This window comes from Oryx dammah, unplaced genomic scaffold (genome assembly GCF_014754425.2).
Source record: "Oryx dammah isolate SB20612 unplaced genomic scaffold, SCBI_Odam_1.1 HiC_scaffold_29, whole genome shotgun sequence".
Classification (NCBI taxonomy): Eukaryota; Metazoa; Chordata; class Mammalia; order Artiodactyla; family Bovidae; genus Oryx; species Oryx dammah.
In genome coordinates this window covers 4,252,460-4,277,103 of record NW_024070213.1, presented here as the reverse complement: position 1 = coordinate 4,277,103, position 24,644 = coordinate 4,252,460, and the positions used below count along the sequence as shown (strand labels likewise).

Here is a 24,644-nt window from a genome sequence, read left to right as displayed (position 1 = left end):
CAGAACAATGATGTACTTTGAAGGATCAGTGACACTCCATGAGTCCAAGTTATGAGAAAGAAGAGCCCAGGCAGAGATCAGGGCTACACTAGGCTCATGTGGCACCAAAGGGGCAGTTCAGTGTTAAAGTGATGTCTTTCAAGGAAGAGTAAGGCGGTGGTTTAGATGATCTTACCACCACTGAAAAAGGAACAAAGGACAAGTATAGTAGCACCTGCTAGCTCGTTCTTAGGGACCAGCTGATGGAGAACAGAAAGCAAGTGTTTTGTGACTTCTTAGGCACAGAGCTCATTTTGTTTACCTGAAATAATGTTAAAAAGTGATTCCATTACTTTAGGAGGCCATTCCTTGATTAAATGGCGCTTGGGCCGTTTCAAAACAGCCTTAAATACAAGACCACCAACCACCAGTACCTTAGAATTGTTTAATTCAATTTTTAAATGGAAATGAAGTACTATTGAAAACTGCAGCTTTCTTTCCTATTCCTAACAGTGCAGAGAGGGTCTGCTGTATCCTTGGGCTACATATCTGTGGACTCAGCCAAACTTGGATTGAAAATAGGAAAGGGAATTTCCTGGTGGCCCAGTGCTTAAGCAGGGGGCACAGGTTCAATCCCTGGTCAGGAGACTTAAGATCCCACAAGCCACATCATATGGCCAAATAAAAGGAAAATAGTTGGGAAAAGAAGATGCTGAGAAGTTCCAAAAAGCAGTACTTGAGTTTGCTGTGTACAAGCAACTAAGTTACATGGTATTTACATTGTATTAAGCATTATCAATAATAGTAGAGATGATTTGAAGTATGTGACAGGATGTGCCTAGGTTATATACAAATATTATTACACCAATCTGTGTAAGGGATTTGGGCATGCTTGGATTTTGATATACATGATGCCCACAGATAAGGACGACTGTTTCCCTGTGAAGTCAGTGTTAACTGGGAAAGCCTGTGTTCTTCAGTGTTTCCTTAACAGAAATTATATTCAGAGAAATTTAAACGGCACAGAAGCAGACATAATTCAATTTCATCTTAAATTTTTTTGTGTTCCTAAAATAGCAGATTGTAGACATTTGAAATTAGAGTTTTTTATTGGCATTTTCAATATTGACTTCAGTTCCTCTGAAATAACTTTCCATGAAACAGATTCAACACCCTGTAACTATTTAAAAACCATGAGTTTCCCTTAAACATTACTTAAACATACACGGCAAGATCAGAGTAAAGATGATGCAGGATTCAAAATTTTCTGACAGACTTTCAGAATGTTTAAAAGTTTAAACTGTGGTGGTTTGTTAAACTCAATCAAAGCTGACTCTCATGGGACACATTACCTACTGGAGTGGGACCTGGACACTCCTAAACGGACGTGAGCTGCAGTATCTTTACCTGTAACAGTCAAGCTTTTCCACAAATGGCACACAGGCCATCTAGTTTTTGCTCCAGAAGCAGTCTGGGTCTGAGCTAAACGGACTGGCCTGGGCACTGTGTGACTGGTCCCAGCTTGAGGGCACTCTAGGCCCTAGTGGGGCTTGCGCTGTCTCCTGCTGTTTTCTCTGCCTTCAGTATCTGGATACTGAGAAAGATCTAGAGTCAAAACTCGGCTGAACATGCAGTCGTCATGCTGAAACGGAGAAAAGACAGTTAAAAGTCAGTTCCAGTACAGAGTAAGTGCTATTAAATGTAAAGAGCTATTAGTGAGTCTGGATTTTCATTTTAAAGGAACCTCCTTATAGCCTTCCGAGAAGGTGTTACTTCTACATTTCCGTCAGCTTTATGTTTTGTTTTTGGTAAGGGTACCATATTTTGGGTGAACTCCGGGAGTTGGTGATGGACAGGGAGGCCTGGCATGCTGCGATTCATGGGGTTGCAGAGAGTCGGACACGACTGAGAGACTGAACTGAACTGAAGGGCACCAGAATATGCCACCCAAAAATATGCCTCTTTTGCATGTGGATTGCTTTGAGCTAGAGGCTACTGAGAGCCAGCAGATACAGGAGAAGCTCTAAAAGCTGAGCCCAAGTTTACCTTTTGTAAAGGAAATTTACATCTATGTAAAAGGTGACATACTTTCCACTTTGAACTCTTCCTCAGTGGAGAAGGCACTCAGATCAGCAGAGCAAATCTGACTGAACAGTCCTTGTTTACTGTGCTTTCTTGGGTCACTGTCCCATCGCTTGCCTTCCCTTCCCAGAAGCCCCAAGGCCCTTTTGCTTATCTTAGCCTAGGGTTGGCTACAAGTCCAAGTTCTTGCCCCCTCTGAGTTACTCACTGCTAGATGTGCCCACGTGTACGCACGATGCACATTAATGACCTGTCTGGTATGACTGACAGGGCCCAGCTGAGACCTAGGCTCACCCCTGAAGAGTTCACCCCTCTGCTACACTGGCAGTGAGAACTTCCAGTTCTCTTCCAGTGACCCCCCTGACATTATCTAGGCACAGGAAGGGAAATTTATTTTTAATCTTAGCTTTTTTTTCAGTTTTTTAAAAAATTAACTTTTATTGGAGTACAGTTGCTTTAATTTTTATCTTAAAGGAAAACTCAGGAAGTAAAACCTAATTGTCCAAGAACTGAATGGCCTGAATGAGCTGCTCTGCTCCATTAGCTCAGCTCAGGACTTTCCATGGCTTAAGAGACCGAATTACAGAAATTACTATACAACGTGGAACTCTGTCAAATTCTTTGTTTTTCTTTTAGTAGCTTTGGAAGATAAATGGTTCCTTGTTAGTTCTACAACAGTGCGTTTGTTGTTGCTAAAACATTCAAACAGTATAAAAATATGGAAGATAATATCAACAGTTTACTCTGTGTAAGTTAATATGCACTATTGTTTTAAAAACAAAATTATACTTATGTTGTGCAGTTTTCTATTTGCTTTTTCACTTAAAATATAACTTAAATTTCTCTGTACTGCCATAGAAAAATATCTAAGTAGTTACTATTAAGTCTCATTTGACTAAAAATTATTTAGGCCTATATTAATAAACTGCAGAAATCAAACAGTATCTATACTAGGAACTTGTGGTGTCAGGACACACTATAAGGTGACTTTATCTGTTTTATCTTTACCTCTGGATAGATGCCTATCAGTGCATCAGCTTTGGAATAGAACTCCTCTTTGAGGGAAATGATTATCATCTGAAACTGTTCCTGAGTCTGCTCTTTAATATAACTTGACACCTGGGAGGAAACAGAAAGCATATGTTTCATCAGTAAGCAAAGGCTTCCTTTCTGGGGGCTTTGAGGACAGATTCTGCAGGTCTCTGAATCTGCCCATTTTAGGTGACGAGGCACTTACTTCTCTTTCTGTAAACTCAATAAATCCACTACAGAAATGGGAACAGTTCAGACTGTAAAATAAGAGGTTAGTAAAAAATATATATAAGGCTCATTAAATCTATGATTGAAAACTTGGAAGAATATTTTTAAGAATAAAACTCTTAACTTCAGATACCATGATGTGAACAGGCAATCAATCTTGACAATAAAACTACCACTCAGATATTTCTAGGGTAAATGGTGGTATTTAAACTTCCAACTTCCTATCTTGCCATCAAAGCCTTAAGATGAGAAAAATATGGCAATTTTATATATATATATATATATTCATAATCCATAATCAACTCATTTGGTTAGAGGGGAACTCAAAGACTTAATTCCAAGGAATGAGAATAAGAACAAGATAGACTGCAAAGAAATGGGTCTTAGTGGACAGACTACTCAGAACTTGGAAAATTATGAAGAACAATTTGGACTCAAAGTACAGTTTTAACAGTTACTTGCCAACACCCTGGATTTCTCTGCAAGCTTACAGTATGTCTTCTCCTGACTGCACTCAAGAAATGAAGGACATATTTTGGAAGCAGGAATGGCAGCTTCAGTTGAGGAATGAGTCAGCAGTTGAGGTGAATGATGAAAGGGAGAAAATGCTTCAGGCAAAGAGGCTGAATTCATGGAAGGAACTCCCCCATTAGAATCAATGGTAGCCACTGTGAGACAGATCTTTAAAAAGTCTTGGGGTGTTGACAGAATGGAAGAGGAGACAGGATGCAGAAACGTAAGGCATGCATTTTGCTAGGAGTCACGTGTGATAAGGGTTGGGTACCCTGACCACAAGCAGGAGTGGAAGCTCCTTCACAGTTGCTCATATTACATCATGCTCATACTCAATTCAGCAGTGGGGTGCCAGGAATGTAAATCTCAAAGGGAAACTGGAAATTAAGAGGTTTTTAGTACATAGGATAGGTGCCAATAGAAAAGAGTACTAAGTAAGACCTAGTTCTTTAAAATTCCACTAATACAAACATCTAAACTTTGCTAGAAGATATGGATACCTTGGGCTTCCCTGGTGGCTCAGACGGTAAAGCGTCTGCCTGCAATGCGGGAGACCCGCGTTCGATTCCTGGGTCGGGAAGATCCCCTGGAGAAGGAAATGTCAATCCACTCCAGCACTCTTGCCTGGAAAATCCCATGGATGGAGGACCCTGGTAGGCTACAGTCCATGGGGTCACAAAGAGTCAGACACAACTGACTAAACAACAATGGAATACACTTCAGTTCCCCTTCAAAGAGAAGGGGAATGTCTGAAGTCCACAGTGATAGAGCCACCCCCCGCCCCCCACACAAAGGATATGGGATACAAAGTGCTAAAATTAACCTCCTGAGGGGAAATTCTCCCAAACGAGTCAGGCCTTGGAGCCCAAGCAGCTGATGCAGACTGGCTGGCATCCCAGAGATGAGTCGAGACTCCCTTTTTATCCCTGTGTTTCCTTTTCCCAGCCATCCCGACATCCCCAGCAGGCCACAGAACATGGCTCTGGCCTGTTCACCACAAGGTTCAGGGACTCTGGATTTAGTTCCTAACTTTTGTGGGTGTGGCCTCCATGTGCTATTCTTACGTATGCCGTGACACGTTCAGACAGCAAGGCCCTATAGAGAGCTGGGTTAGATGAATACAGCCCGGAAATGCTGGGAGATGACACTGTTCCCACCAGAAGCTACCCTGGGCTGCAGCTCCTGGAAAGTCCCTGCGTCTTCCAGGATCACACAAGAGGCTCAACAGAGAGAGATAAAGGGAGGTCAACTGCAGAGACTCAGGGTGGTGCCCAAGACTCAATACACCTCTCAGGGCTGGACTCAGTAACCAAGTTTGTAAGACTAAAGTATAACCCAGAATGCCAACCTAACAAATTATTAGAGACCTTCTCTGTCAGCATGACCAGAGCTGTTGTTGATGCTGCTCTTAAGTCACTTCAGTCCTGTCTGACTCTGTGCGACCCCGTGGACGGCAGCCCACGAGGCTCCTCTGTCCCTGGGATTCTCCAGGCAAGAATACTGGAGTGGGTTGCCATTTCCTTCTCCAATGACCAGGGCAGCCTCCATATAAACAGCTATAAATGCAAAGTCCAGTCACTTCTGGAAGGCTGATGAACCTAGAATCAAAACCAGGAGTTTAATTCGTCTTCTTCCAGAAATGGATGGCTCTGGCAATAGGACCACAGCCCAGGGTCTCTGCAGGATGGGGCTGCCCCAGCCTGGGCAGTGATGGGGCTGCCAGCGTTTGCCTCCACCCTGTGGTCACCTTCCACTCAAGTCCGAAATTTACAGTCAAGATGGCTGAGACGTCTGAGAGTCTGTCACAGGTGGATCTTTAAGGCTGATTTTCAGTCGTGTCCTTAGTTCCCTCGTGGTCTCAAATACTGAAAACAGGATTATGTGCAAATGCACTAACTGACTGGAGACATTTTAATAAATGAAGGGGAGCAAAATTTTGAAATTTAATTCCTTTGGAATTTTATTTAGATATGTTATTTTGGACTTTATTAAACGGCACTCCACTCCAATACTCTTGCCTGGAAAATCCCATGGATGGAGGAGCCTGGTAGGCTGTAGTCCATGGGGTCGTTGGGAGTCGGACACGACTGAGTGACTTTACTTTCACTTTTCACTTTCACGCACTGGAGAAGGAAATGGCAACCCACTCCAGTGTTCTTGCCTGGAGAATCCCAGGGACGGGGGAGCCTGGTGGGCTGCCGTCTGTGGGGTTGCACAGAGTCGGACACGACTGAAGCGACTTAGCAGCAGTAAACAACTAATTTGGTCCTATTTGCCATGTGGTCTACTTTTAAGGACCCTCTAGGTCCCAATACCTAGATGTGGGGAAAAGCAAGTCACTCGGCAGCAGTGCTGTGGATCCAGCACAGTGACCCTTACTTGAGTCCCCTAAACCCTGAGTGAAAACTACTATCCTGAAGCATTTGATTTTTAGATTTTTAACTTAGATTTTGCTTTTATACAGCAACTATCAAACTATGTTTGTTCAGGGTAAATTGCCTTCTGACTGCATCCTGATCCTTGAATTGTAAACACTGTACTGGAAGTTAAATCAGAAAGGAACTTACTTTGCCAATGTTAGTATTGTCCAGGGCTGCATCTACTTCATCTAAAACAAAGAATGGAGCAGGCCGAAAACTAGAAAAAAATTACAATCAAGTCAGTTACAACTTTGTTTTGCGAGACTTGGAGGACAGGACTAAGAATATTCAGAATAAATAAAGCGTGTCCTTTCGTGTGCCTTTGTCTAGGTCACCAATGGCCTCTATGTCGATAAATACAACACTCAATTCCCAGTCCACGTCCCTTCAAAGGAAGGCGGATGGAACCAGGGCGGTCCTCCCCAACTTCCTCTGATGTCAAGGACACCATGGTCCACTCCCCGCCCCACACACTGCTCCAGGCCCCAGTCCCTTCTTCTGCCAACTCCTCCACAATCTCTTAACTTCTTGACACTGCGGTGCCTTTGTGGCTCAGTGATCAGAGCACTCTTCCATCTAACTAGCTTCTTTGATGATTTCATCTGCTCTCGATGTTTTACGTATCATTCATAGATGGAATGCTCTCACACTTCTACTGACAGTTCTGACTTCTCAAACCTTTGCCTCACTGGTCCAGTGGCTTACTCAGCTCCACGTGGGTGTCTGCTCAAACTCAAGCAAAATCAAAGTTTTCACCTACCCTCAAACCCACCCCTCCTGTGCTCCTCTCCAGTTCAGTTAATGGCAGCTCTTACCCCTCTAGTTGATTAGGCTCCCTCCTACCCCACACTGCGTCTGCTCCCACGCTGGTCCGAACCGCCATCATCTTCCGCCCTGATTGCTACCATAGCGCCCTAACCCTGCGGCTGCTGCTGCTGCAGACAGTCTGTTCTCTACAGGCACCAGGCTCACTCTGGCCTCAGCGCTTTCCTCTGCACTCATTTCTTATGTCTAGAATATTCTTCCCTCTAGAACACCCCACCCATGTGACTTGACCCCTTAATTTCTTCAAATCTTTGCTCAAATATTACCCTTTCACAAAGCCCTTCCCAGAAGACTTTTTAATATTGCAAACCCTTCCGTTACTATTGCCATTGCCTCCTTTGTCTCTATAGCATCTGTCATTTTCTAATGGTCTCTATATTAGAGAATTAGTTTCCTAATACACCTTATTTATCATCTGTCTTCCCCAACTAAAATTAAGTCTCTTTGAGGCAGGGTATTTGTTTTCTTCACTGCGGTGTCTCCGATGCCCATTAACACCACTCGACACAGTAAATATTTAACAAATATCTGTTGAATAAATGGATGGGGGTGACACCCAGGAATAGGGCTCTGCTAAGATTCACTCCACACAGGCTCCTGTTTAAGTCCCTGCCTCCTCCGTTTCTCAAAGTCTTCCTGCATCAGTGGCATCTTCTTTCATTTTCCTATCATCACCAGTTCTTTTTCCTTCTTGAGACTAGTAACAAACAGCTGTAAAACTTGTGTTGATCTTTATGATCATGAAAATAGAGAGGCTCTATTATCCATACCATAGTTCTTCATCTAGTGCTTTGAATGTTGAAAAGTTAATTGTTTTAATTTTTGCTAACATCTTTCCTGTGATTTATTTTACAAACACAAGTGTCACCACCATCAGTGGAAATGAGGAGGTTTAACTTTTTTTTTCAGAAGAAATACTTTGTCTAACATTCCTTACTAGATAGCAGATCTCTGAATGTGGACTAGGAAAATAACATAAAAGTTAGCTGTTTTTATTTTGTTTGGATTTGTTGTTGGAATTGTTTTTTTGCAATCTTGAATTAAAATCTGGCCATTTGCTACTCCCTTTTCTCCTTTCTTTTCAATTAAGCTGGACATTGGTAACTTTTGATAATAACAAATTGAATAAAAATCTGTCAAAGACTGAATTCTCTCTTAAATTTGCTGTCTAAATTATTACAAGCCTATACCATAACCTGAATTGTCTGGCTGAAAACAATAGTTTTGTATGACATACGTTGCATAAAGACAAGTAATTAGTAGACCGTCTGTAGGAAGGGCCATTTGGTCTCTGCCCTGATGCACAGTCAGAGGGCTCACTGTGACCGTACCTGTGCACAGCGAACAGGAGTGCCAGTGCTGCCACGCACTTCTCTCCCCCGGACAAGTTATCCATCGGCATGAACCGTTTGCCTGGGGCCACACAGTTATAGCTAATTCCCTCCAAGTAAGGCTCTTCTGGGTTCTCTGGGCTAAGAAATGCCTGAAACACATGTTATTTATTTAGCAGTATCAAAAAAGCTATTAGTGAAGTTCAACTTGGAACTGCAAAATACTATTGGTTATATATTTTTCCATTTGATGGAAAAATATACCAATACTTGTAAATAATATATTCAGCTCTACTTGTAATCAGAGATAACAAGGTTCACTGGATAGGGAGTACAGGGAAAACATTCTAACACACATGAAAGATAAGATCTTCCCATCGGTTTTCTGTTCATAGTTCAGAAGCATATGCTGCAGTCTTACTAAAACAGCCTTCATTCAATTCTTCCACTGGTCCTTTCATCAAATCTTTATTGAACACCTATTATGGGTCAAGTTTCTATAGGAACAGAGATGAATCCTGCCCTCAAGGAGTTAAGAGGTTTCTTCTAGTCTTATTTTATAAAAAAATAAGTTAATTTTTGGATTAAAGATCTAAGACCAGAAACTATAAAACTCCTAGAGGAAAACATAGGCAAAACACTCTCTGACATAAATCACAGCAGGATCCTCTATGACCCACCTCCCAGAGTAATGGAAATAAAAGCAAAAATAAACAAATGGGACCTAATTAAACTTAAAAGCTTTTGCACAATGAAGGAAACTATAAGCAAAGTGAAAAGACAGCCTTCAGAATGGGAGAAAAGAATAGCAAACGACGCAACTGACAAAGAATTAATCTCAAAAATATATAAACAGCTCATGCAGCTCAATACCAGAAAAATAAACAACCCAATCAAAAAATGGGCCAAAGAACTAAACAGACATTTCTCCAAAGAAGACATACAGATGGCTAACAAACACATGAAAAGATGCTCAACATCACTCATTATCAGAGAAATGCAAATCAAAACCACAATGAGGTTACCATCTCACACCGGTCAGAATGGCTGCTATCAAAAAGTCTACAAACAATAAATGCTGGAGAGGGTGTGGAGAAAAGGCAACCCTCTTACACTGTTGGTGGGAATGCAAACTAGTACAGCCACTATGGAGAACAGTGTGGAGATTCCTTAGAAAACTGGAAATAGAACTGCCATACGACCCAGCAATCCCACTGCTGGGCATACACACCAAGGAAACCAGAATTGAAAGAGACAAGTGTGCCCCAATGTTCATCGCAGCACTGTTTATAATAGCCAGGACATGGAAGCAACCTAGATGTCCAACAGCAGACGAATGGGTAAGAAAGCTGTGGTACATATACACAATGGAAAATTATTACTCAGCTATTAAAAGGAACACATACGAATCAATTCTAATGAGGTGGATGAAACTGGAGCCTATTATACAGAGTGAAGTAAGTCAGAAAGAAAAACACCAACACAGTATGAAAGTGAAAGTGAAGTTGCTCAGTTGTGTCGGACTCTGCGACCCCATGGACTGTAGCCTACCAGGGTCCTCCATCCATGGGATTTTCCAGGCAAGAGTGCTGGAGAGGGTTCCCATTTCCTTCTCCAGAGTATCTTCCCGACCCAGGGATCGAACCGAGGTCTCCCACATTGTAAGCAAGATGCTTTACCATCTGAGTCACCAGGGAAGTCATGCATATATATGAAATTTAGAAAGATGGTATCGATGACCCTATATGTGAGGCAGCAAAAGATGCATAAAGAATAGACTTTTGGACTCTGTGGGAGAAGGCGAGGGTGGAATGATCTTAGAGGATAGCATTAAAACATGTATATTATCATATGTGAAATGATCACTAGTCCAAGTTTGAGGCATGAAACAAGGCACTCAAAGCTGGTGCAGTGGGACAACCCTGAGGGATGGGATGGGGAGGGAGGTCGGAGGGGCGTTCAGGATGGGGGACACATGTACACCCATGGCTGATTCATGTCAATGTATGACAAAAACCACTACAATATTGTAAAGTAATTAGCCTCCAGTTAAAATTAATTAAAAACACCACCACCATCACAACAAAGTTATTCTTGGTTGAAATTCTAAGTATGTGATTCCAGATTACTTCAGTCATAAAAGAATACCGAGAGAAAGAGGGAAACTCAAATATATATGACCTGGTCTACATCTTTTGTCCATATCCAACTGCACAGTATTTGCTGTGGATACTGATCACGGAATGGAAAGACCGATACGACAAGGGCCGTGTCTAGACTTGAACCCTGCCTCTAGTTCCTTCCCTCTCCACAGACCCCACATCAACCTCTTTCCCCTACATTACCCTAACTCTACTGCAGAGACCACTAACAGCTCTACAAAGTTAAATTAGTACAGATCACAGAATTCCAGAACTGAAAGAGAACTTGGAAACCAGACGATCTAACCCACTCATTGTGCAGATAAAGAAGCAGGACCAAAGATTTTGACTTGCCAGGCTGACTAGACCTAGAACACAGGTCACGGTGATAACCAATTTTCATGAGCTGACTTTACCCAGTTAAGTGGGTCGCTCAAGAGAGAGTGACAGTGATTTACCACCATTAAAGAAAAACAATACAAATAACACAAGGTTCCTGCTCATATTTGAGGGTGAGAAATACATACTTGGGCACTGTTGTTTCTGCAGAGCTTCTTGTAGATTTGATCAATTGAGATTGAGACGTGCTCAAAACACTGGTTGAAAAGATCGTATCTCCTTTTTTTCACCTGTTCAAACTCTTGCCTACATATTCTGGCTTCCTTTCTGCTGGCCTCAAAAGCTAAGAGAGAATCAGTGTTCTTTATTTTGGAATCACCAAGGGCTTTTCTTATTTCAACTTTAAAGCATAAAACAATTTTTAAGCTAGATTTTGAGTTTGGCCATCTTGAATTAAATCTACCTTCAAAACATCTCAGCTATTATTAAGTCCAAGAAAATGACTATTAAAATTGATGAACCCCTTTTCTGGGTAGGGATTATTTTTAAATAATAATAACAAATTACAACAGAGTATCTAATATGCCTCTTGTGCTGCTATGAAATAAGACACTGTTCAAAAATAACCAATACACCTGTTTTTAAATTAAAGCAAAACTCTTTTCAAAAAGAAATTAATAATTCAGCATTAAAAGTACATTACTATAAGATAACAGAGAAAAAATATATATATATATAATCAAAACAAAGGTACAGTTCAGGGGGGATTATTGGTAAATGTTACAGAAATCAAAACCCCTAATACCAACGACTATGATCTTGCCACCAACTAAAGTTTAATTTCACCGTCTATGGACTCCTGAAACTTGTCTCTGACAGTCTTCAGGTTCTCCATGGCTCTTAGGTTTGGGGCTGCTGTCTTCAACAGGGTATCTTCTTGGGATGCTACTTGTTGTAGGAGGAGTCTAAGCTGGGCCTCAATTTCTTTATCAGATTGTAGAGCCTATTATTGGCAAAGAACAGCAATGATTAGCATGCCATTTAGACCCCAACTGCTGAGGTAAGTAGGCACAGGGCCCTTCAGGGTATGGCCCCTATTTCCCTCACTCTGCATCCAGCCCTGCCGGCCCTGGCAGCCCTCTCTGAGCCGGCAGTGCAGTTTGGGGCACTACTGTGGCTTCCTGGGTTGGCTGTGCCCTTTCATAGCTCAGGCATCATGGATGCTGCCCTCTTGGAACATGGTTCACCTTCGTATTTCTTAATCTGGCTAAAAAAGTAAACAATTCACGTAATCGCTTTTTAAAAATTTTTTTAATTGGAGGATAATTGCTTTATAATACTGTGTTGGTTTCTGCCATAAATCAACATGAGTCAGCCACAGGTATTCATATGTCCCCTCTCTCTTGAACCCTCCCTCCCATCTCTCTTCCCCATCCAACCCCTTTAGGCTGTCACAGAGCACAGTGGCACAAAGCAAATTCTCACCGGCTATCTATTTTACATATGGTAATATGTATGTTTCCATGCTACTCTCTCAAGTCACCCCACCTTCTCCTTCCCCCACTGTGTCCACAAGTCTTTTCTCTATGTCTGCGTCTCCACTGCTGCCCTGCAAATAGATTCATCAGTAGCATGTTTGCAGATTTCATATATAGGCATTAATATACAATATTTGCCTTTTTCTTCGACTTATTTCACTCTATATAACAGGCTCTAGCTTCATCCAACTCATTAGGACTGACTCAAATATGTTCTTTTTAATAGCAGAGTAATATTCCATAGTATATATGTACCACAATTTCTGTATCCATTCATCTGTCAATGGACATACACTCATTCATTAAAGAATATCGATCATCTACTATGTATGAGGATTCAATGATGAAAACTACTCTGTCCTTGCCCTTAAAGAGCTAACAGGGAAGTCAGACATGCAAACTGGCGTTGACAACATTATGAAGCCCTTCACCAGGTAAGCGTGAGTACTATGGGGCAGCAGAAGGGATCCAGCCCATCTGGTTGTTTAGTCATTAAGTCATGTCCAACTCTTTGCGACCCCATGAAATGCAGTAGGCCAGGCTTCCGTCTTTCACTATTTCCTAGAGTTTGCTCAAACTCATGTCCATTGAATCCACGATGCCATCCAACCATCTCCTCCTCTGCTGCCCCCTTCTCCTCCTACCCTTAATCTTTCCCAGCATCAGGGTCTTTTCCAATGAGTCAACTCTTGGCACCTGGTGGCCAAAGTATTGGAGTTTTAGTATCAGTTCTTCCAGCGAATATTCTGGGTTGATTTCCTTTAGATTGACTGGTTTGATTCCTTGCAGTCCAAAGGACTATCAAGAGTGTTCTTCGGCACCACAATTTGAAAGCATCAATTCTTTAGTGTTCAGCTTTCTTTATGGTCCAACTTGCAAATCCATACATCACTACTGGAAAAACCATAGCTTTGACTATACAAACCTTTGTTGGCAAAGTGTTGTCTCTGCTTTTTAACATTTTAAGTTTTTTATAGCTTTTTTTTTTTTTCAAGGAGCAAGTGTCTTTTAATTTCATGGCTTCACTCACCATTCACAGTGATTTTGGAGCCCAAGAAAAGAAAATTTGTCACTGTTTCCACTTTTCCCCCTTCTTTATGCCATGAAGTGATGGGTCTAGATGCCATGATCTTCCTTTTCTGAAAGTTGAGTTTTATGCCTGCTTTTTCACTCTCCTTTCACCTTTATCAAGAGGCTCTTGAGTTTGTCTTCACTTTCTGCCATAAAAGTGGTATCATCTGCATATCTGAGCTTAATATTTCTCCTAGCAATCTTGATTCCAGCTTGTGATTCATCCAGCCTGGCATTTCACACAATGTACTCTGCACAGAAGTTAAATAAGCAGAGTGGCAATATACCGCCTTGACATACTCCTTTCCCAATTTCGAACCAGTCCATTGTTCCATGGCTGGTTTTACCTGTTGCTTCTTGTCCAGCATACAGGTTTCTCAGGAGAAAAGTAAGGTGGTCTGGTATTTCCATCTCTTTAAGATTGTTTCACAGTCTGTTGTGATCCACTTTATCATACTCAATGAAGCAGAAGTAGATGTTTTTCTGGAATTCTTTTGCCTTTCCTATGATCTGATCAGTTCAGTCGCTCAGTCATATCCGACTCTTTGCGACCCCATGGACAGCAGCACGCTAGGCTTCCCTGTCCGTCACCAACTCCTGGAGTTTACTCACACTCATGTCCATTGAGTTGGTGATGCCATCCAACTATCTCATCCTCTGTTGTCCCCCTCTCCTGCCTTTCCCAGCATCAGGGTCTTTTCCAATGAGTCAGTTGTCAGTTCTTCACATCAGGTGGCCAAAGTATTGGAGTTTCAGCTTCCAATGAATATTCAGGACTGATTTCCTTTAGGATGGACTGGTTGGATCTCCTTGCAGTCCAAGGGACTCTCAAGAGTCTTCTCCAACACCACACTTCAAAAGCATCAATTCTTTGGTGTTCAGCTTTATAGTCCAACTCTCACATCCATACATGACTACTGGAAAAACCATAGCCTTGACTAGATGGACCTTTGTTGGCAAAGTAATGTCTCTGCTTTTTAATATGCTGTCTAAATTGGTCATAACTTTTCTTCCAAGGAGTAAGCATCTTTTAATTTCATGGCTGCAATCACCATATGCAGTGATTTTGGAACCCCCCAAAATAAAGTCTCTCACTGTTTCCACTATCTCCCCATCTATTTGTCATGAAGTGATGGGACCAGATGCCATCTTAGTTTTCTGAATGTTGAGTTTTAAGCCAACTTTTTCACTCTCCTCTTTCACTTTCTTCAAGAGGCTCTTTAGTTCTTCTTTGCTTTCTGCCATAAGGGTGGTCATCTCCATATCTGAGGTTATTGATATTTCTCTGGGCAATCTTGACTCCAGCTTGCGCTTCATCCAGCCCAGCATTTCGGATGATGTACTCTGCATCTAAGTTAAATAAGCAGGGTGACAATATACAGCCTTGACGTACTCCTTTTTCTATTTGGAACCAGTCTGCTGTTCCATGTCCAGTTCTAACTGTTGCTTCCTGACCTGCATACAGATTTCTCAAAAGGCAGGTTAGGTGGTCTGGTATTTCCATCTCTTTAAGAATTTTCTATAGTTTGTTGTGATTCACACAAAGGCTTTGGCATAGTCAATAAAGCAGAAATAGATTTTTCTGGAACTCTCTTGCTTTTTTGATTATCCAGCAGATGTTGGCAATTTGACCTCTGGTTCCTCTCAGTTCAGTTCAGTCGCTCAGTTGTGTCTGACTCTTTGCGACCCCATGAATTGCAGCACGCCAGGCCTCCCTGTCCATCACCAACTCCCTCTGCCTTTTCTAAATTCAGCTTGAACATCTGGAAGTTCACAGTTCACGTACTGTTGAAGCCTGGCTTGGAGATTTTTGAGCATTACTTTACTAGCATGTGAGATGAGTGCAAATGTGTGGTAGTTTGAACATTCTTTGGCATTGCCTTTCTTTGGGACTGGAATAAAAACTGACCTCTTCCAGTCCTGTGGCCACTGCTGAGTTTTCCAAATTTGTTGGCATATTGAATGAAACACTCTCACAGCATCATCTTTTAGGATTTGAAATAGCTCAACTGGAATTCCATCACCTCCACTAGCTTTGTTCATAGTGATGCTTCCTAAGGCCCACTTGACTTCACATTCCAGGATGCCTGGCTCTAGGTGAGTGATCATACCATTGTGATTATCTGGGTCGTGAAGATCTTCTTTGTATAGTTCTTCTGTGTATTCTTGCCACCTCTTCTTAATATCTTCCCATGCTTCTGAAGCCTAGCTTGAAGGATTTTGAGTGTTACTTTGCTAGCAGGTGAAATAAGCACAATTGTATGGTAGTTTGCACATTCTTTGGCACTGCCTTCCCCTGGGATTGGAATGAAATCTGACCTTTTCCAATCCTGTGACCATTGCTGAGCTTTCCAAATTTGCTAACATATTGAGTGCAGCACTTTAACAACATCATCTTTTAGGATTTTAAATAGCTCAGTTGGAGGTAACATTTAAACTAGAACGTAAACCATGAGCAGAACTAACTTGAGTAAGGAGAGAAGGGAAAAAGTGCAGCAGGCATTACCTTCCAGGAAAACTTTCTTGACCCCGTAGAGGCGTTATTTAACATCTGATAAAGGTGTGTTTTAATTCATTGGAGGAAAGAATTTTTTAGAAGATGCTAAGTAAAGTGGTTAACTTATATACCTTTTAAGAAACAGATTACCTCATACTATATATAAAAATAAATTTCAGATAAATTAAATAGGAAAAGAAAAAATCATTAACAGGAAGAGAATATTTATAAATAGTTACTGAGTAATGTTGTAGGGAAGGACTTATTAAATATGAAAGGACTGAACAGACTATAAAATAGATAAGAGGTTATTTTCTGATTTCCCAAAGCACCACAATTAACAATAAAAGAACTCAATAAATCTAACAAAATATATTAATATTAAAAACATGAAATAAAAAGATGTGGTAGTTATTGCTACTTGACATCCATTCTCCATTTCTTCCTTTCTAACAAAGCCCAGGTTTGGCCATGTCTCCCTCATAGGGCCCATGAACCCTGCCTGGCCTAAGCTAAGTCCATCCCACTCAACACTGACTGGTCAGGAGTGAGCACGTGGCCCAATTCAGGACACCGTGATGAGAGGAGAGCCGCTGGGCCTCTGTGGGAAAGCTTTTCTTCAACCTTGAGAGCAGCCCCACTACAAAAGGCTCTCTCTCTTCTCTGAGGGTTGTGGTTGCGTTGGCTGGAAGGCAAGAAAGGCCACACTCATTTTGCCCTCATAAAAGAAGCAGCTTCAGGACAAAATCAAAACACAAAGCAACATATGGTCACAGGGGTAACAGAAACAGAGCCAGAGCTATTAAATTAAAGAGACCATGAAACTGGATTTCTGGTCTGTGCTCTGCCGCTATGAAGAACTTGTCACTTTCTGAGGTACTGCACTGAGACGCCGACAGGGTGATTCAGAATGCTGGAGTGTGTTGGCTACTTTTGTGTGTTTCAGGACCTTTCTTTCAATGACTTTTTTACTCATGGTGAATCCTCAAGAAGGGAACATCTTCTCAAAATACTGGCAGAAACTTTTCTTCTTCTACAAGATCTTTCATGGTATTGGTATTCTACAGACTACAGAGTGAGAAATGCTGATATAAACACTTTAAATGTTTTAAGCATTTTATATGTAACCTGTTTATACTATTTCTTTAAAAACTATTAGGAAATCTACTTACCCCCCTAAACTATGCTCTGTCATCTAAAAATTATTCTATAGGATTTAAATATTCAATATTACCATAAGTTAGTCATAAACAACAGAAATCTTTCAGTTACCTTCAAATCCTCTCTTAGAGAGCTGTAGTCCACCTCAATGGCTGCTTCTTTCTCATATATATCAGTGGTTGCCTGGGTACTTTCTGCTTCAGTTCCCAACTGAAAAACAGAGGAAGCCCATACGTCGTTATCTGAAAATGGTGCTTTCTACTCATGTGTCTGTCCCAAGTCCTCCAGTTGATGGCCACCTCACTCAGATTAGAAGATAAAAAAGCCTTATGCAGGCCTGCAAGGCCACAATGATCTGGCCTCAGCTTCCCTTTAACTTGACTCTGTGTTAGTCTCCCTGCTCCAACCAACCTGGGCTCCTTGAACAGACCGTGTACGCATCCACTTAGGGCTGGCAAAATGCCCTCTGCCTGGACACCCTTCCTCTACACTTCTATATCTCTTCATCTTTTACCTCGTCTACTAGCCAGCTGCCTTCTCTCAGGACATCCAAGGCCTCTGCATCAAATTCTCTTTATTTCCCTCCCTGCTTTATATTTTCTTTAGCCTACATCACTGCCAAACACATGAATATTTTACCGTCTGCCACTTTGTTTCTGTGCCTCTCTCTACCCCAGCAGAATGCGAAGCAAGGGATTTAGGGTAGTTACACTCACTGCTGTAGTCTCAGTGCCTACTGCAATGCTGGAAACATGTATTTCAGTGTCAATATATGTCACTGTCTGAACAAAGAAAGAGGAGGAAAGAAGGAACAAATAAAGAAGCACTTACTCAGCTGCAGGCTGGCTTTTGGTGTAATGCTGACACCAAAAGCAAGACCTACAAATTAAGAGAAAACCCTTTGCTCACTCTTACAGATGTTCTCACCTGAAACAAACCAATAAAACTACTTTTGGAAGTAAGTCCACATGTTATATAATATATTTACACTAAAACGGTTCACGCAGAAGGGGAATTTGAACACAAAGGGTAACACTGAACCCTCGAATCTTACAACTACTGTTTATGATTCAACAATGAACTCTGTATTAGGCTTCTATATGAGTCACCTAATGCCTTGCTATTGAGCAGGCCTCACCTGGGAAACAAGGTCCCCAGGGGCTTCATGTGCACAGTAGGGTTTCGGAACCAGTGATCTGGTACAGTCTTTCCCACAACATAAGAATTTCCTATGAGAATTCTGGCAGATGTAGGTAACTCATCCCATGTCTGAACACGTCCCATGGAAGGGAAATCTCAGTTCTACCTTACAATAGTTGTAAGACGATTCCTACAATTGCATAAGACAATTAATTCTATGTGGTGATCCTTGTCCAGCCTTCTGGAAAGAGACAATTTATACCCAATGCCTTTTCTGTTTTGGACTTTAGATGACCTTGTACAGCACCCTCATTACATGGCTGCTGTCCATGAGGTCGCAAGAGAGTCAGGCACGACTTAGCAACTAAACACCAACTAGATGTACTTGTAAAATTTCAATCAGGGAAATCACCACTAGAGGCCTTCCCTCTTTCTAGTAGGAAGTGTTCCCTAGTAGAAGAAATCTGACTCTGTGTCCTCCATCCCCAAGGCTAGTGTCCCCCTGAGGATTAGAAAGAACAAGTATGTTTTGTCTTCTGTGACAGACTTTCTTCTACTGGAGGGAATAACCATATTCCCCAAGACTTCTCTTCCCAGCATGACACAGTCTGGGCCTTTTCACTATCGTGGACACTTTACTCTCAGAAAACATCATGCTTTAGAAAGTAAATGCAATATTCCAATGTGGTGTGACCAGCACAAAGTAGAGCAGAACTATCACTTTCTAGATAACAATTCAGTATTAATCTACCTTAAGGTATTAATACCTGCTTTGAAATAACCCACTATGAATATGAAAGTCATTCACCCTAATAAACAAGTAAATAATTTCACATTCATGGTGGGCACGTATGTTGGAGAATACTTCTGAAAGTTCACTGACTGGAAAAACAATAGGACCAAAGCAGCAGCAGCAATACTTGACCAGCAGCACTTACTTAGATGTCAGTCATTAAAGCTGCTGCTGCTTCTACAATATTCAATGACAAACCTCTTCTAAAATTACAGCCTTTTAAATAGACTTTCCATTTCTCTCTATATTATTGTGAGTACTGCTTTTCTGCTTCCATCCACTTCTTCTTGTTACAGACCCTCCCTTCCCTCTTTCTTCACCCTTAAGAGTAGACACATGACCCAGAATGAACCAGTTAGAGTTTTTCCTCAGGATTTTTCTAACTGAGGGCAGGAGAGAGGTGTCTTCCCCCTCTGGTCAAAGCTAGTGGTTACAGCTGCAGCCATGTGAGGAAAGCTGATCTGAACAAATAAAGCCAATATATACTAAGTTCTCCACAGTGTTCAAATTCCTGGACCATGTCACAGAGGAGGTATCCTCCACTTCAGTCCTATCCCTGACCTCCCTCTGAGGAGGGCTCATGACATTTGTGGCCAGTAAAGTGGCTTCTCCTTTCCTTCCATCTGGGATGTAATCTCTGCTAAAACAGAGAAAAAAGACTCTTTTTCAGGCTTAGTTGTGCAGCTTACAGGATATTGGTTCTCTGCCAGAGATTGAACTGGGGGCGCTGGCAGTGAGACTGCCAGGGAATCTCCCCCCTTCCCCCAGCAAAAGACTTTTGAGTATAATGTAACACCAGAATTATGCTATGAGAAATAGTCAAAATCAACAAGAGAAAAACTGTTTCACAGTTGCTTCATACTGAAGAAACCAAAGGACTGAACGCCTCTTCTGGAGTAGAAAGTGGAGGGAAGTGCATGGATTTCTGACTGGTGACAAAGCAGAAAGGGGAGGAGGGAGGTGGAAGGGGGACTACAAAGAAGAGATCACTAAAGATTTAAAAGATAATTTGAGAGGTAAAAGAACTATGTTCACCATCCTCTGCATTAGCTAATAGTAAGATACTCTTCTTGAACTATGTTGTCATATCTTTCCTAACATGAGCAGCAGAACAAAGGGTATGTAAGCGTCCTGCCGACCTCAAGAGTACTGTGTAGTATGAATGTGATGAGAAAGCAAAGGAGGCTAACAGAAAAATGTCCTCCATGAGGAGACTTCAGTCTCATCTTCTGACTCCCTGGGTATCTATTATCACCTTCCCCACACTCTCATCACCTGGACAGACTCAGTGAAGCATGTTTCTACTGAAAAGGACCTCAAGTTGTTGGTGAAGGTGCAGAACAAGATCCCTCCACACACCACCGACAGTGTTCCCAGAGTGCAGCACTGCTCATGCTATCAGGCACGTGTCCCTGCCTGCGACGGACTGTGGCTACCCCACCTCCCCAGAATGCCCCTGAACTCCCATGGCTTTGGTTCTGATTCCTCTTGGGTGTCTATATACAGGTAAGAAACTGGTCCTATGGAGCTAAAAGGATATGGATTAGCAAGAGAAATAAGAGAGCTACACAAAGTGCCCAGTCTTCTGGAATGAGGATTATTTTGCCCTTTTCCCCTCCCAGATGAGCTGTTTTTTCTGCTCCTAATAAAGCTTTAGAACAAGACTAAGAATCTGCACGGCTACAACTTCACTAAGCAGACAAAGTGAAGTGAAGTGAAATCGCTTAGTCGTGTCCGACTCTTTGCGACCCCGTGGACTGTAGCCTGCCAGGCTCCTCTGTCCATGGGATTCTCCAGGCAAGAATACTGGAGTGGGTTACCATTTCCTTCTCCAGGGGATCTTTCCGACCCAGGGATCGAACCCGGGTCTCCCGCATTGGAGGCAGACGCTTTACCCTCTGAGCCACCAGGGAAGCCTAAGCAGACAAAGGCCTACATAAAGTTCCACACAACTGCACATATTTAAAATCACTTGCTAGAGTACCTCCACTTCAATGATGTCATCCAGTGACCCCAACAAAAGAACTATTTCAATGTCTTGAACTTTGCAGTCAAGCAACATGTTATGCTTCTCTAACCGATTCTGTTCCAGAGAACTCTGAAGGATCACAACTTCTTTTTGCCATTTTCCCACTTCCCTGCAAATACACAGATATGAAAAAGTGATTATATTTTACTAATTATATAAAGTTCCATCAAGGAAGAAAAACATGTTTATAAACTTACTTGAAAAAAATACTTTTTCTTTCAAGTGCTGTTAAGTTGCAGAGTTAGTCCATGAATGCTTGTAATTAAAACTTTAACACTCCTGACAAAGGCCACGAATATAATTATTTAATCCAAGGGAACATTTCCAATAATAAACATTATTACTTTAATCAGGCTAGCAACAATACAGTGCTCTCCAAGTTACTTTAGTTTTAAATCTGTACAATTTTTCAAGCTGTCTCTCTCTCAATATAAGTTCTACATTTTAGAACCTCAAACCAAGAGAAAAGTGTCCGTTAGCAAGATAAATGTCTTACCAATTAAGTCATTACACACCTAATAGTCTAAACTTTATTACTACCATCACCACCACTAATGTAAGGCCTTCTATCTTAATGAAGGGAAAAACCAAGTTGAATCCAGTTGAAACAAAAGGGGGGACTTTAAAGAGGACCCAGAAGACTAAAAATAAAAGAAAGTAAATTAAGAATTATATGGTTTTCAAAAATCTGATGATAGAGATGTGGTTCTATTTAAATTAAATATGAGCCAAAAAAAAAATCATGTGTAAACAAACTTAATTCCACTCAAAAATCTTAGACAAAGAATTTTCTAGCAGCATCTTGAAACACTAAGACTTTGAACATTGTGAAATATTCAAGAGTTTGAACAAAAACAGAACTCACTGCACCTGTTTACTTACGGTTGTGTCAATCACACAGGAGAGCAGATGTCACTGGTTCAACAGGCCAGTGGACTCAAAGTGCTACTGATCGTCGTCACAGCAAATACATGCTCACTGTATGCCAGGTACTGTTCCAAGTACCATATGAACTCATTTAATCCTTATGACTATTCTATGATGTAGGCACTATTACCATTCCCACTTTACTGATAAGAAAATGAAGGCACCATATATAAGCAGCAGAGCTAGGGCCTGGAACCATGCAGCATGGCTCCAGAGTCTATACCTCACTCACTATGCTCTGTCACACAGACTAGCAGGGCCTTCCTAACAGGAAGGGACCAGTGTCAAGGAGATTTATGGTAAGGAAGCTGAACCTCCAATACTCTGGCCACCTGATGCGACGAAATGACTCATTTGAAAAGACCCTGATACTGGGAAAGATTGGAGGCAGGGGGAGAAGGGGATGACAGAGGATGAGATGGTTGGATGGCATCACCAACTCAATGGACATGAGTTTGAGTAAACTCCAGGAGTTGGTGATGGATGACAGGGAGGCCTGGCATGCTGCAGTTCATGAGATTGCAAAGAGTCAGACACGACTGAGCGACTGAACTGAACTGAACTCTTTGTATAGGTCTCTTTTTACTCATTTAAAAGTACTGTACACTCTAAACAGCTAACCACCTTTCTTGGTTTTTCCCCTAAGTTGCAATGCTTGATAGATGCAATGGGAGCCCAAGAGCTCCTATTGCATAAAGGTACATATTCAAACAAAACTTCTATAATAAATTTCAAGTTGATGGTAAACATTTTTTAAACTCTGATAAACTTTTTAATCACCTATCAATGGCTAAAAACTTCTTTCGTTCCTCTTCAATTTGAGCTTGGACTTTCTCAACATTGGTATTCTGAGTGACAAATTCATCCTTAAGTTGCTGCTGTTTTTCCATAAGTTCATCCACAATTTTCAGACAATTTTCTTCAACCTGTATGGAGATGATTTACATCACAGGTTTACCATCTTTTACATTAGTAAGGCCAACAGGTCATTTTATTATTGATACAACCATGCCTGTCATTCCAAGATAAACCCTGCCCTATATGCTGCCAGAGCCTCCACTGTAGAATGTGACCCACCCCTGTTTACACTACCAGGTAATCACTACCTACCTTTCTCTTTCACTTTGGATTCATTTCCCAGCTTGCTGCCATCTGACTTCTGTTTCCACTGCCAGTGAAAACCTTCTTCCTACCAGACTTTACCTTCTTGGCTTTAACTTTAGCCTTTTCACTTTAACTTTGCTCACTTCCTTTCCCCTCACACCCTGGGGATCGTGGCTGTCTTCATAACCAAGGCAACCACTCCTTCCAGAACTCCATCCTTGCTCCACTGCTCTTCGCTGCCTACTCTCTGAATTTACATAATGTATTCAATCTACTACTCCCATAAACCAGCCTAGACTTCTCCTGTTATCCATGTACTTGCTAACTACCTGTCGGAAATTGCTGTTTAGATGTCACACAGGGAAGTCATACTTCACAGGTCCAGAATTTTCTCTCCTTAATCTCTCCTTCTGGAGAAGGCAATGGCAACTCACTCCAGTACTTGTGCCTGGCAAATCCCGTGGATGGAGGAGCCTGGTAGGCTGCAGTCCATGGGGTCACTAGGAGTCAGACACGACTGAGCGACTTCACTTTCACTTTTAACTTTTATGCACTGGAGAAGGAAATGGCAACCCACTCCAGTGTTCTTGCCTGGAGAATCCCAGGGATGGGGAAGCCTGTGGGCTGCCGTCTATGGGGTCGCACAGAGTTGGACACAACTGAAGCGACTTAGCAGTAGCAATCTCTCCTCCTATCCACCAATCACCCAAGTGAGAATTCAGGACCATGCTCTCAACATCTAGAAAGTCATGAAGCTGTGCGGATTTTACATCAAGTATTTCTCAAATCTGTACCCCTTCCCCACCTTCTATCACTGTTAGAGCTTTTCAGGAACTTATTCATCAAAGAAAGTCATCATTTCAATGCCACTTTGGTCACGCATCATTACTGACCTTCTTCAGGTTATCAGTGTCTTCTCTCCCTTTCTGGATTGTTTCCTTTAATGTGTTAATCTTATTCAGTTTCTTCTTCAGATGATTGCGACTATATTCAAGTTGAATATTAAGCCGAGTTTTTTGTTTCTCAAATTCTAATCTAGTATAATAAAGTCAAGCATTAAAAGTGGTAAACAGAGTCCTTTAATTTAAAAAAATTTTTTTTTGGTTTTTATTATAGAAAACTTCAAACACAAACATAAAAAAAGAACACTACAATGGATTTCCATACAGCTATTACCCAACTCTAATAAGTAATTCATGGTTCATCTTGTTTTACCTATAATCCCACTTATTACTCCTTCCCATCACTGAATTATTTAAAGCAAGTTTCAGACATCATGTAATTTCATCAATAAATATTTTAATGTTTCTCTGAAAGTGAAGTGACTTTTAATACATAACGATAGACTTCTATAGGTAGAAATGATAACATTCTTAATATCAAAGTGCTATCTTTGCCAAATTTCCTGATTCTCATTAATTTTAAAAAACTGGTTTGAATCAGGATTTATATACTGTATATGAATGTGTTTCTCAAATCCTTTACAATCTATAG

At 41.4% G+C, this 24,644-nt stretch overlaps 1 protein-coding gene across 2 annotated transcripts in view; it reads right to left on the bottom strand.

The window, feature by feature from the left end:
* Nucleotides 1-1,395: 1,395 nt before the first annotated feature.
* The window catches only part of SMC1B (structural maintenance of chromosomes 1B), an 81,292-nt gene continuing 58,043 nt past the window's right edge, over nt 1,396-24,644 (bottom strand). The window contains exons 16-25 of one of the 2 annotated variants that reach the window (XM_040234552.1): nt 24,044-24,185; nt 22,827-22,972; nt 21,075-21,228; nt 17,269-17,367; nt 11,737-11,893; nt 11,079-11,233; nt 8,411-8,562; nt 6,402-6,471; nt 3,070-3,180; nt 1,396-1,621 (exon numbers count right to left, since the gene is read on the bottom strand). In XM_040234552.1, the coding sequence (XP_040090486.1) occupies nt 1,520-1,621; nt 3,070-3,180; nt 6,402-6,471; nt 8,411-8,562; nt 11,079-11,233; nt 11,737-11,893; nt 17,269-17,367; nt 21,075-21,228; nt 22,827-22,972; nt 24,044-24,185 (1,288 nt within the window). In that variant the 3' untranslated portion in view covers nt 1,396-1,519. The remainder of the gene's footprint in view (nt 1,622-3,069; nt 3,181-6,401; nt 6,472-8,410; nt 8,563-11,078; nt 11,234-11,736; nt 11,894-17,268; nt 17,368-21,074; nt 21,229-22,826; nt 22,973-24,043; nt 24,186-24,644) is intronic. The other variant, XM_040234553.1, reaches the window with a different exon arrangement.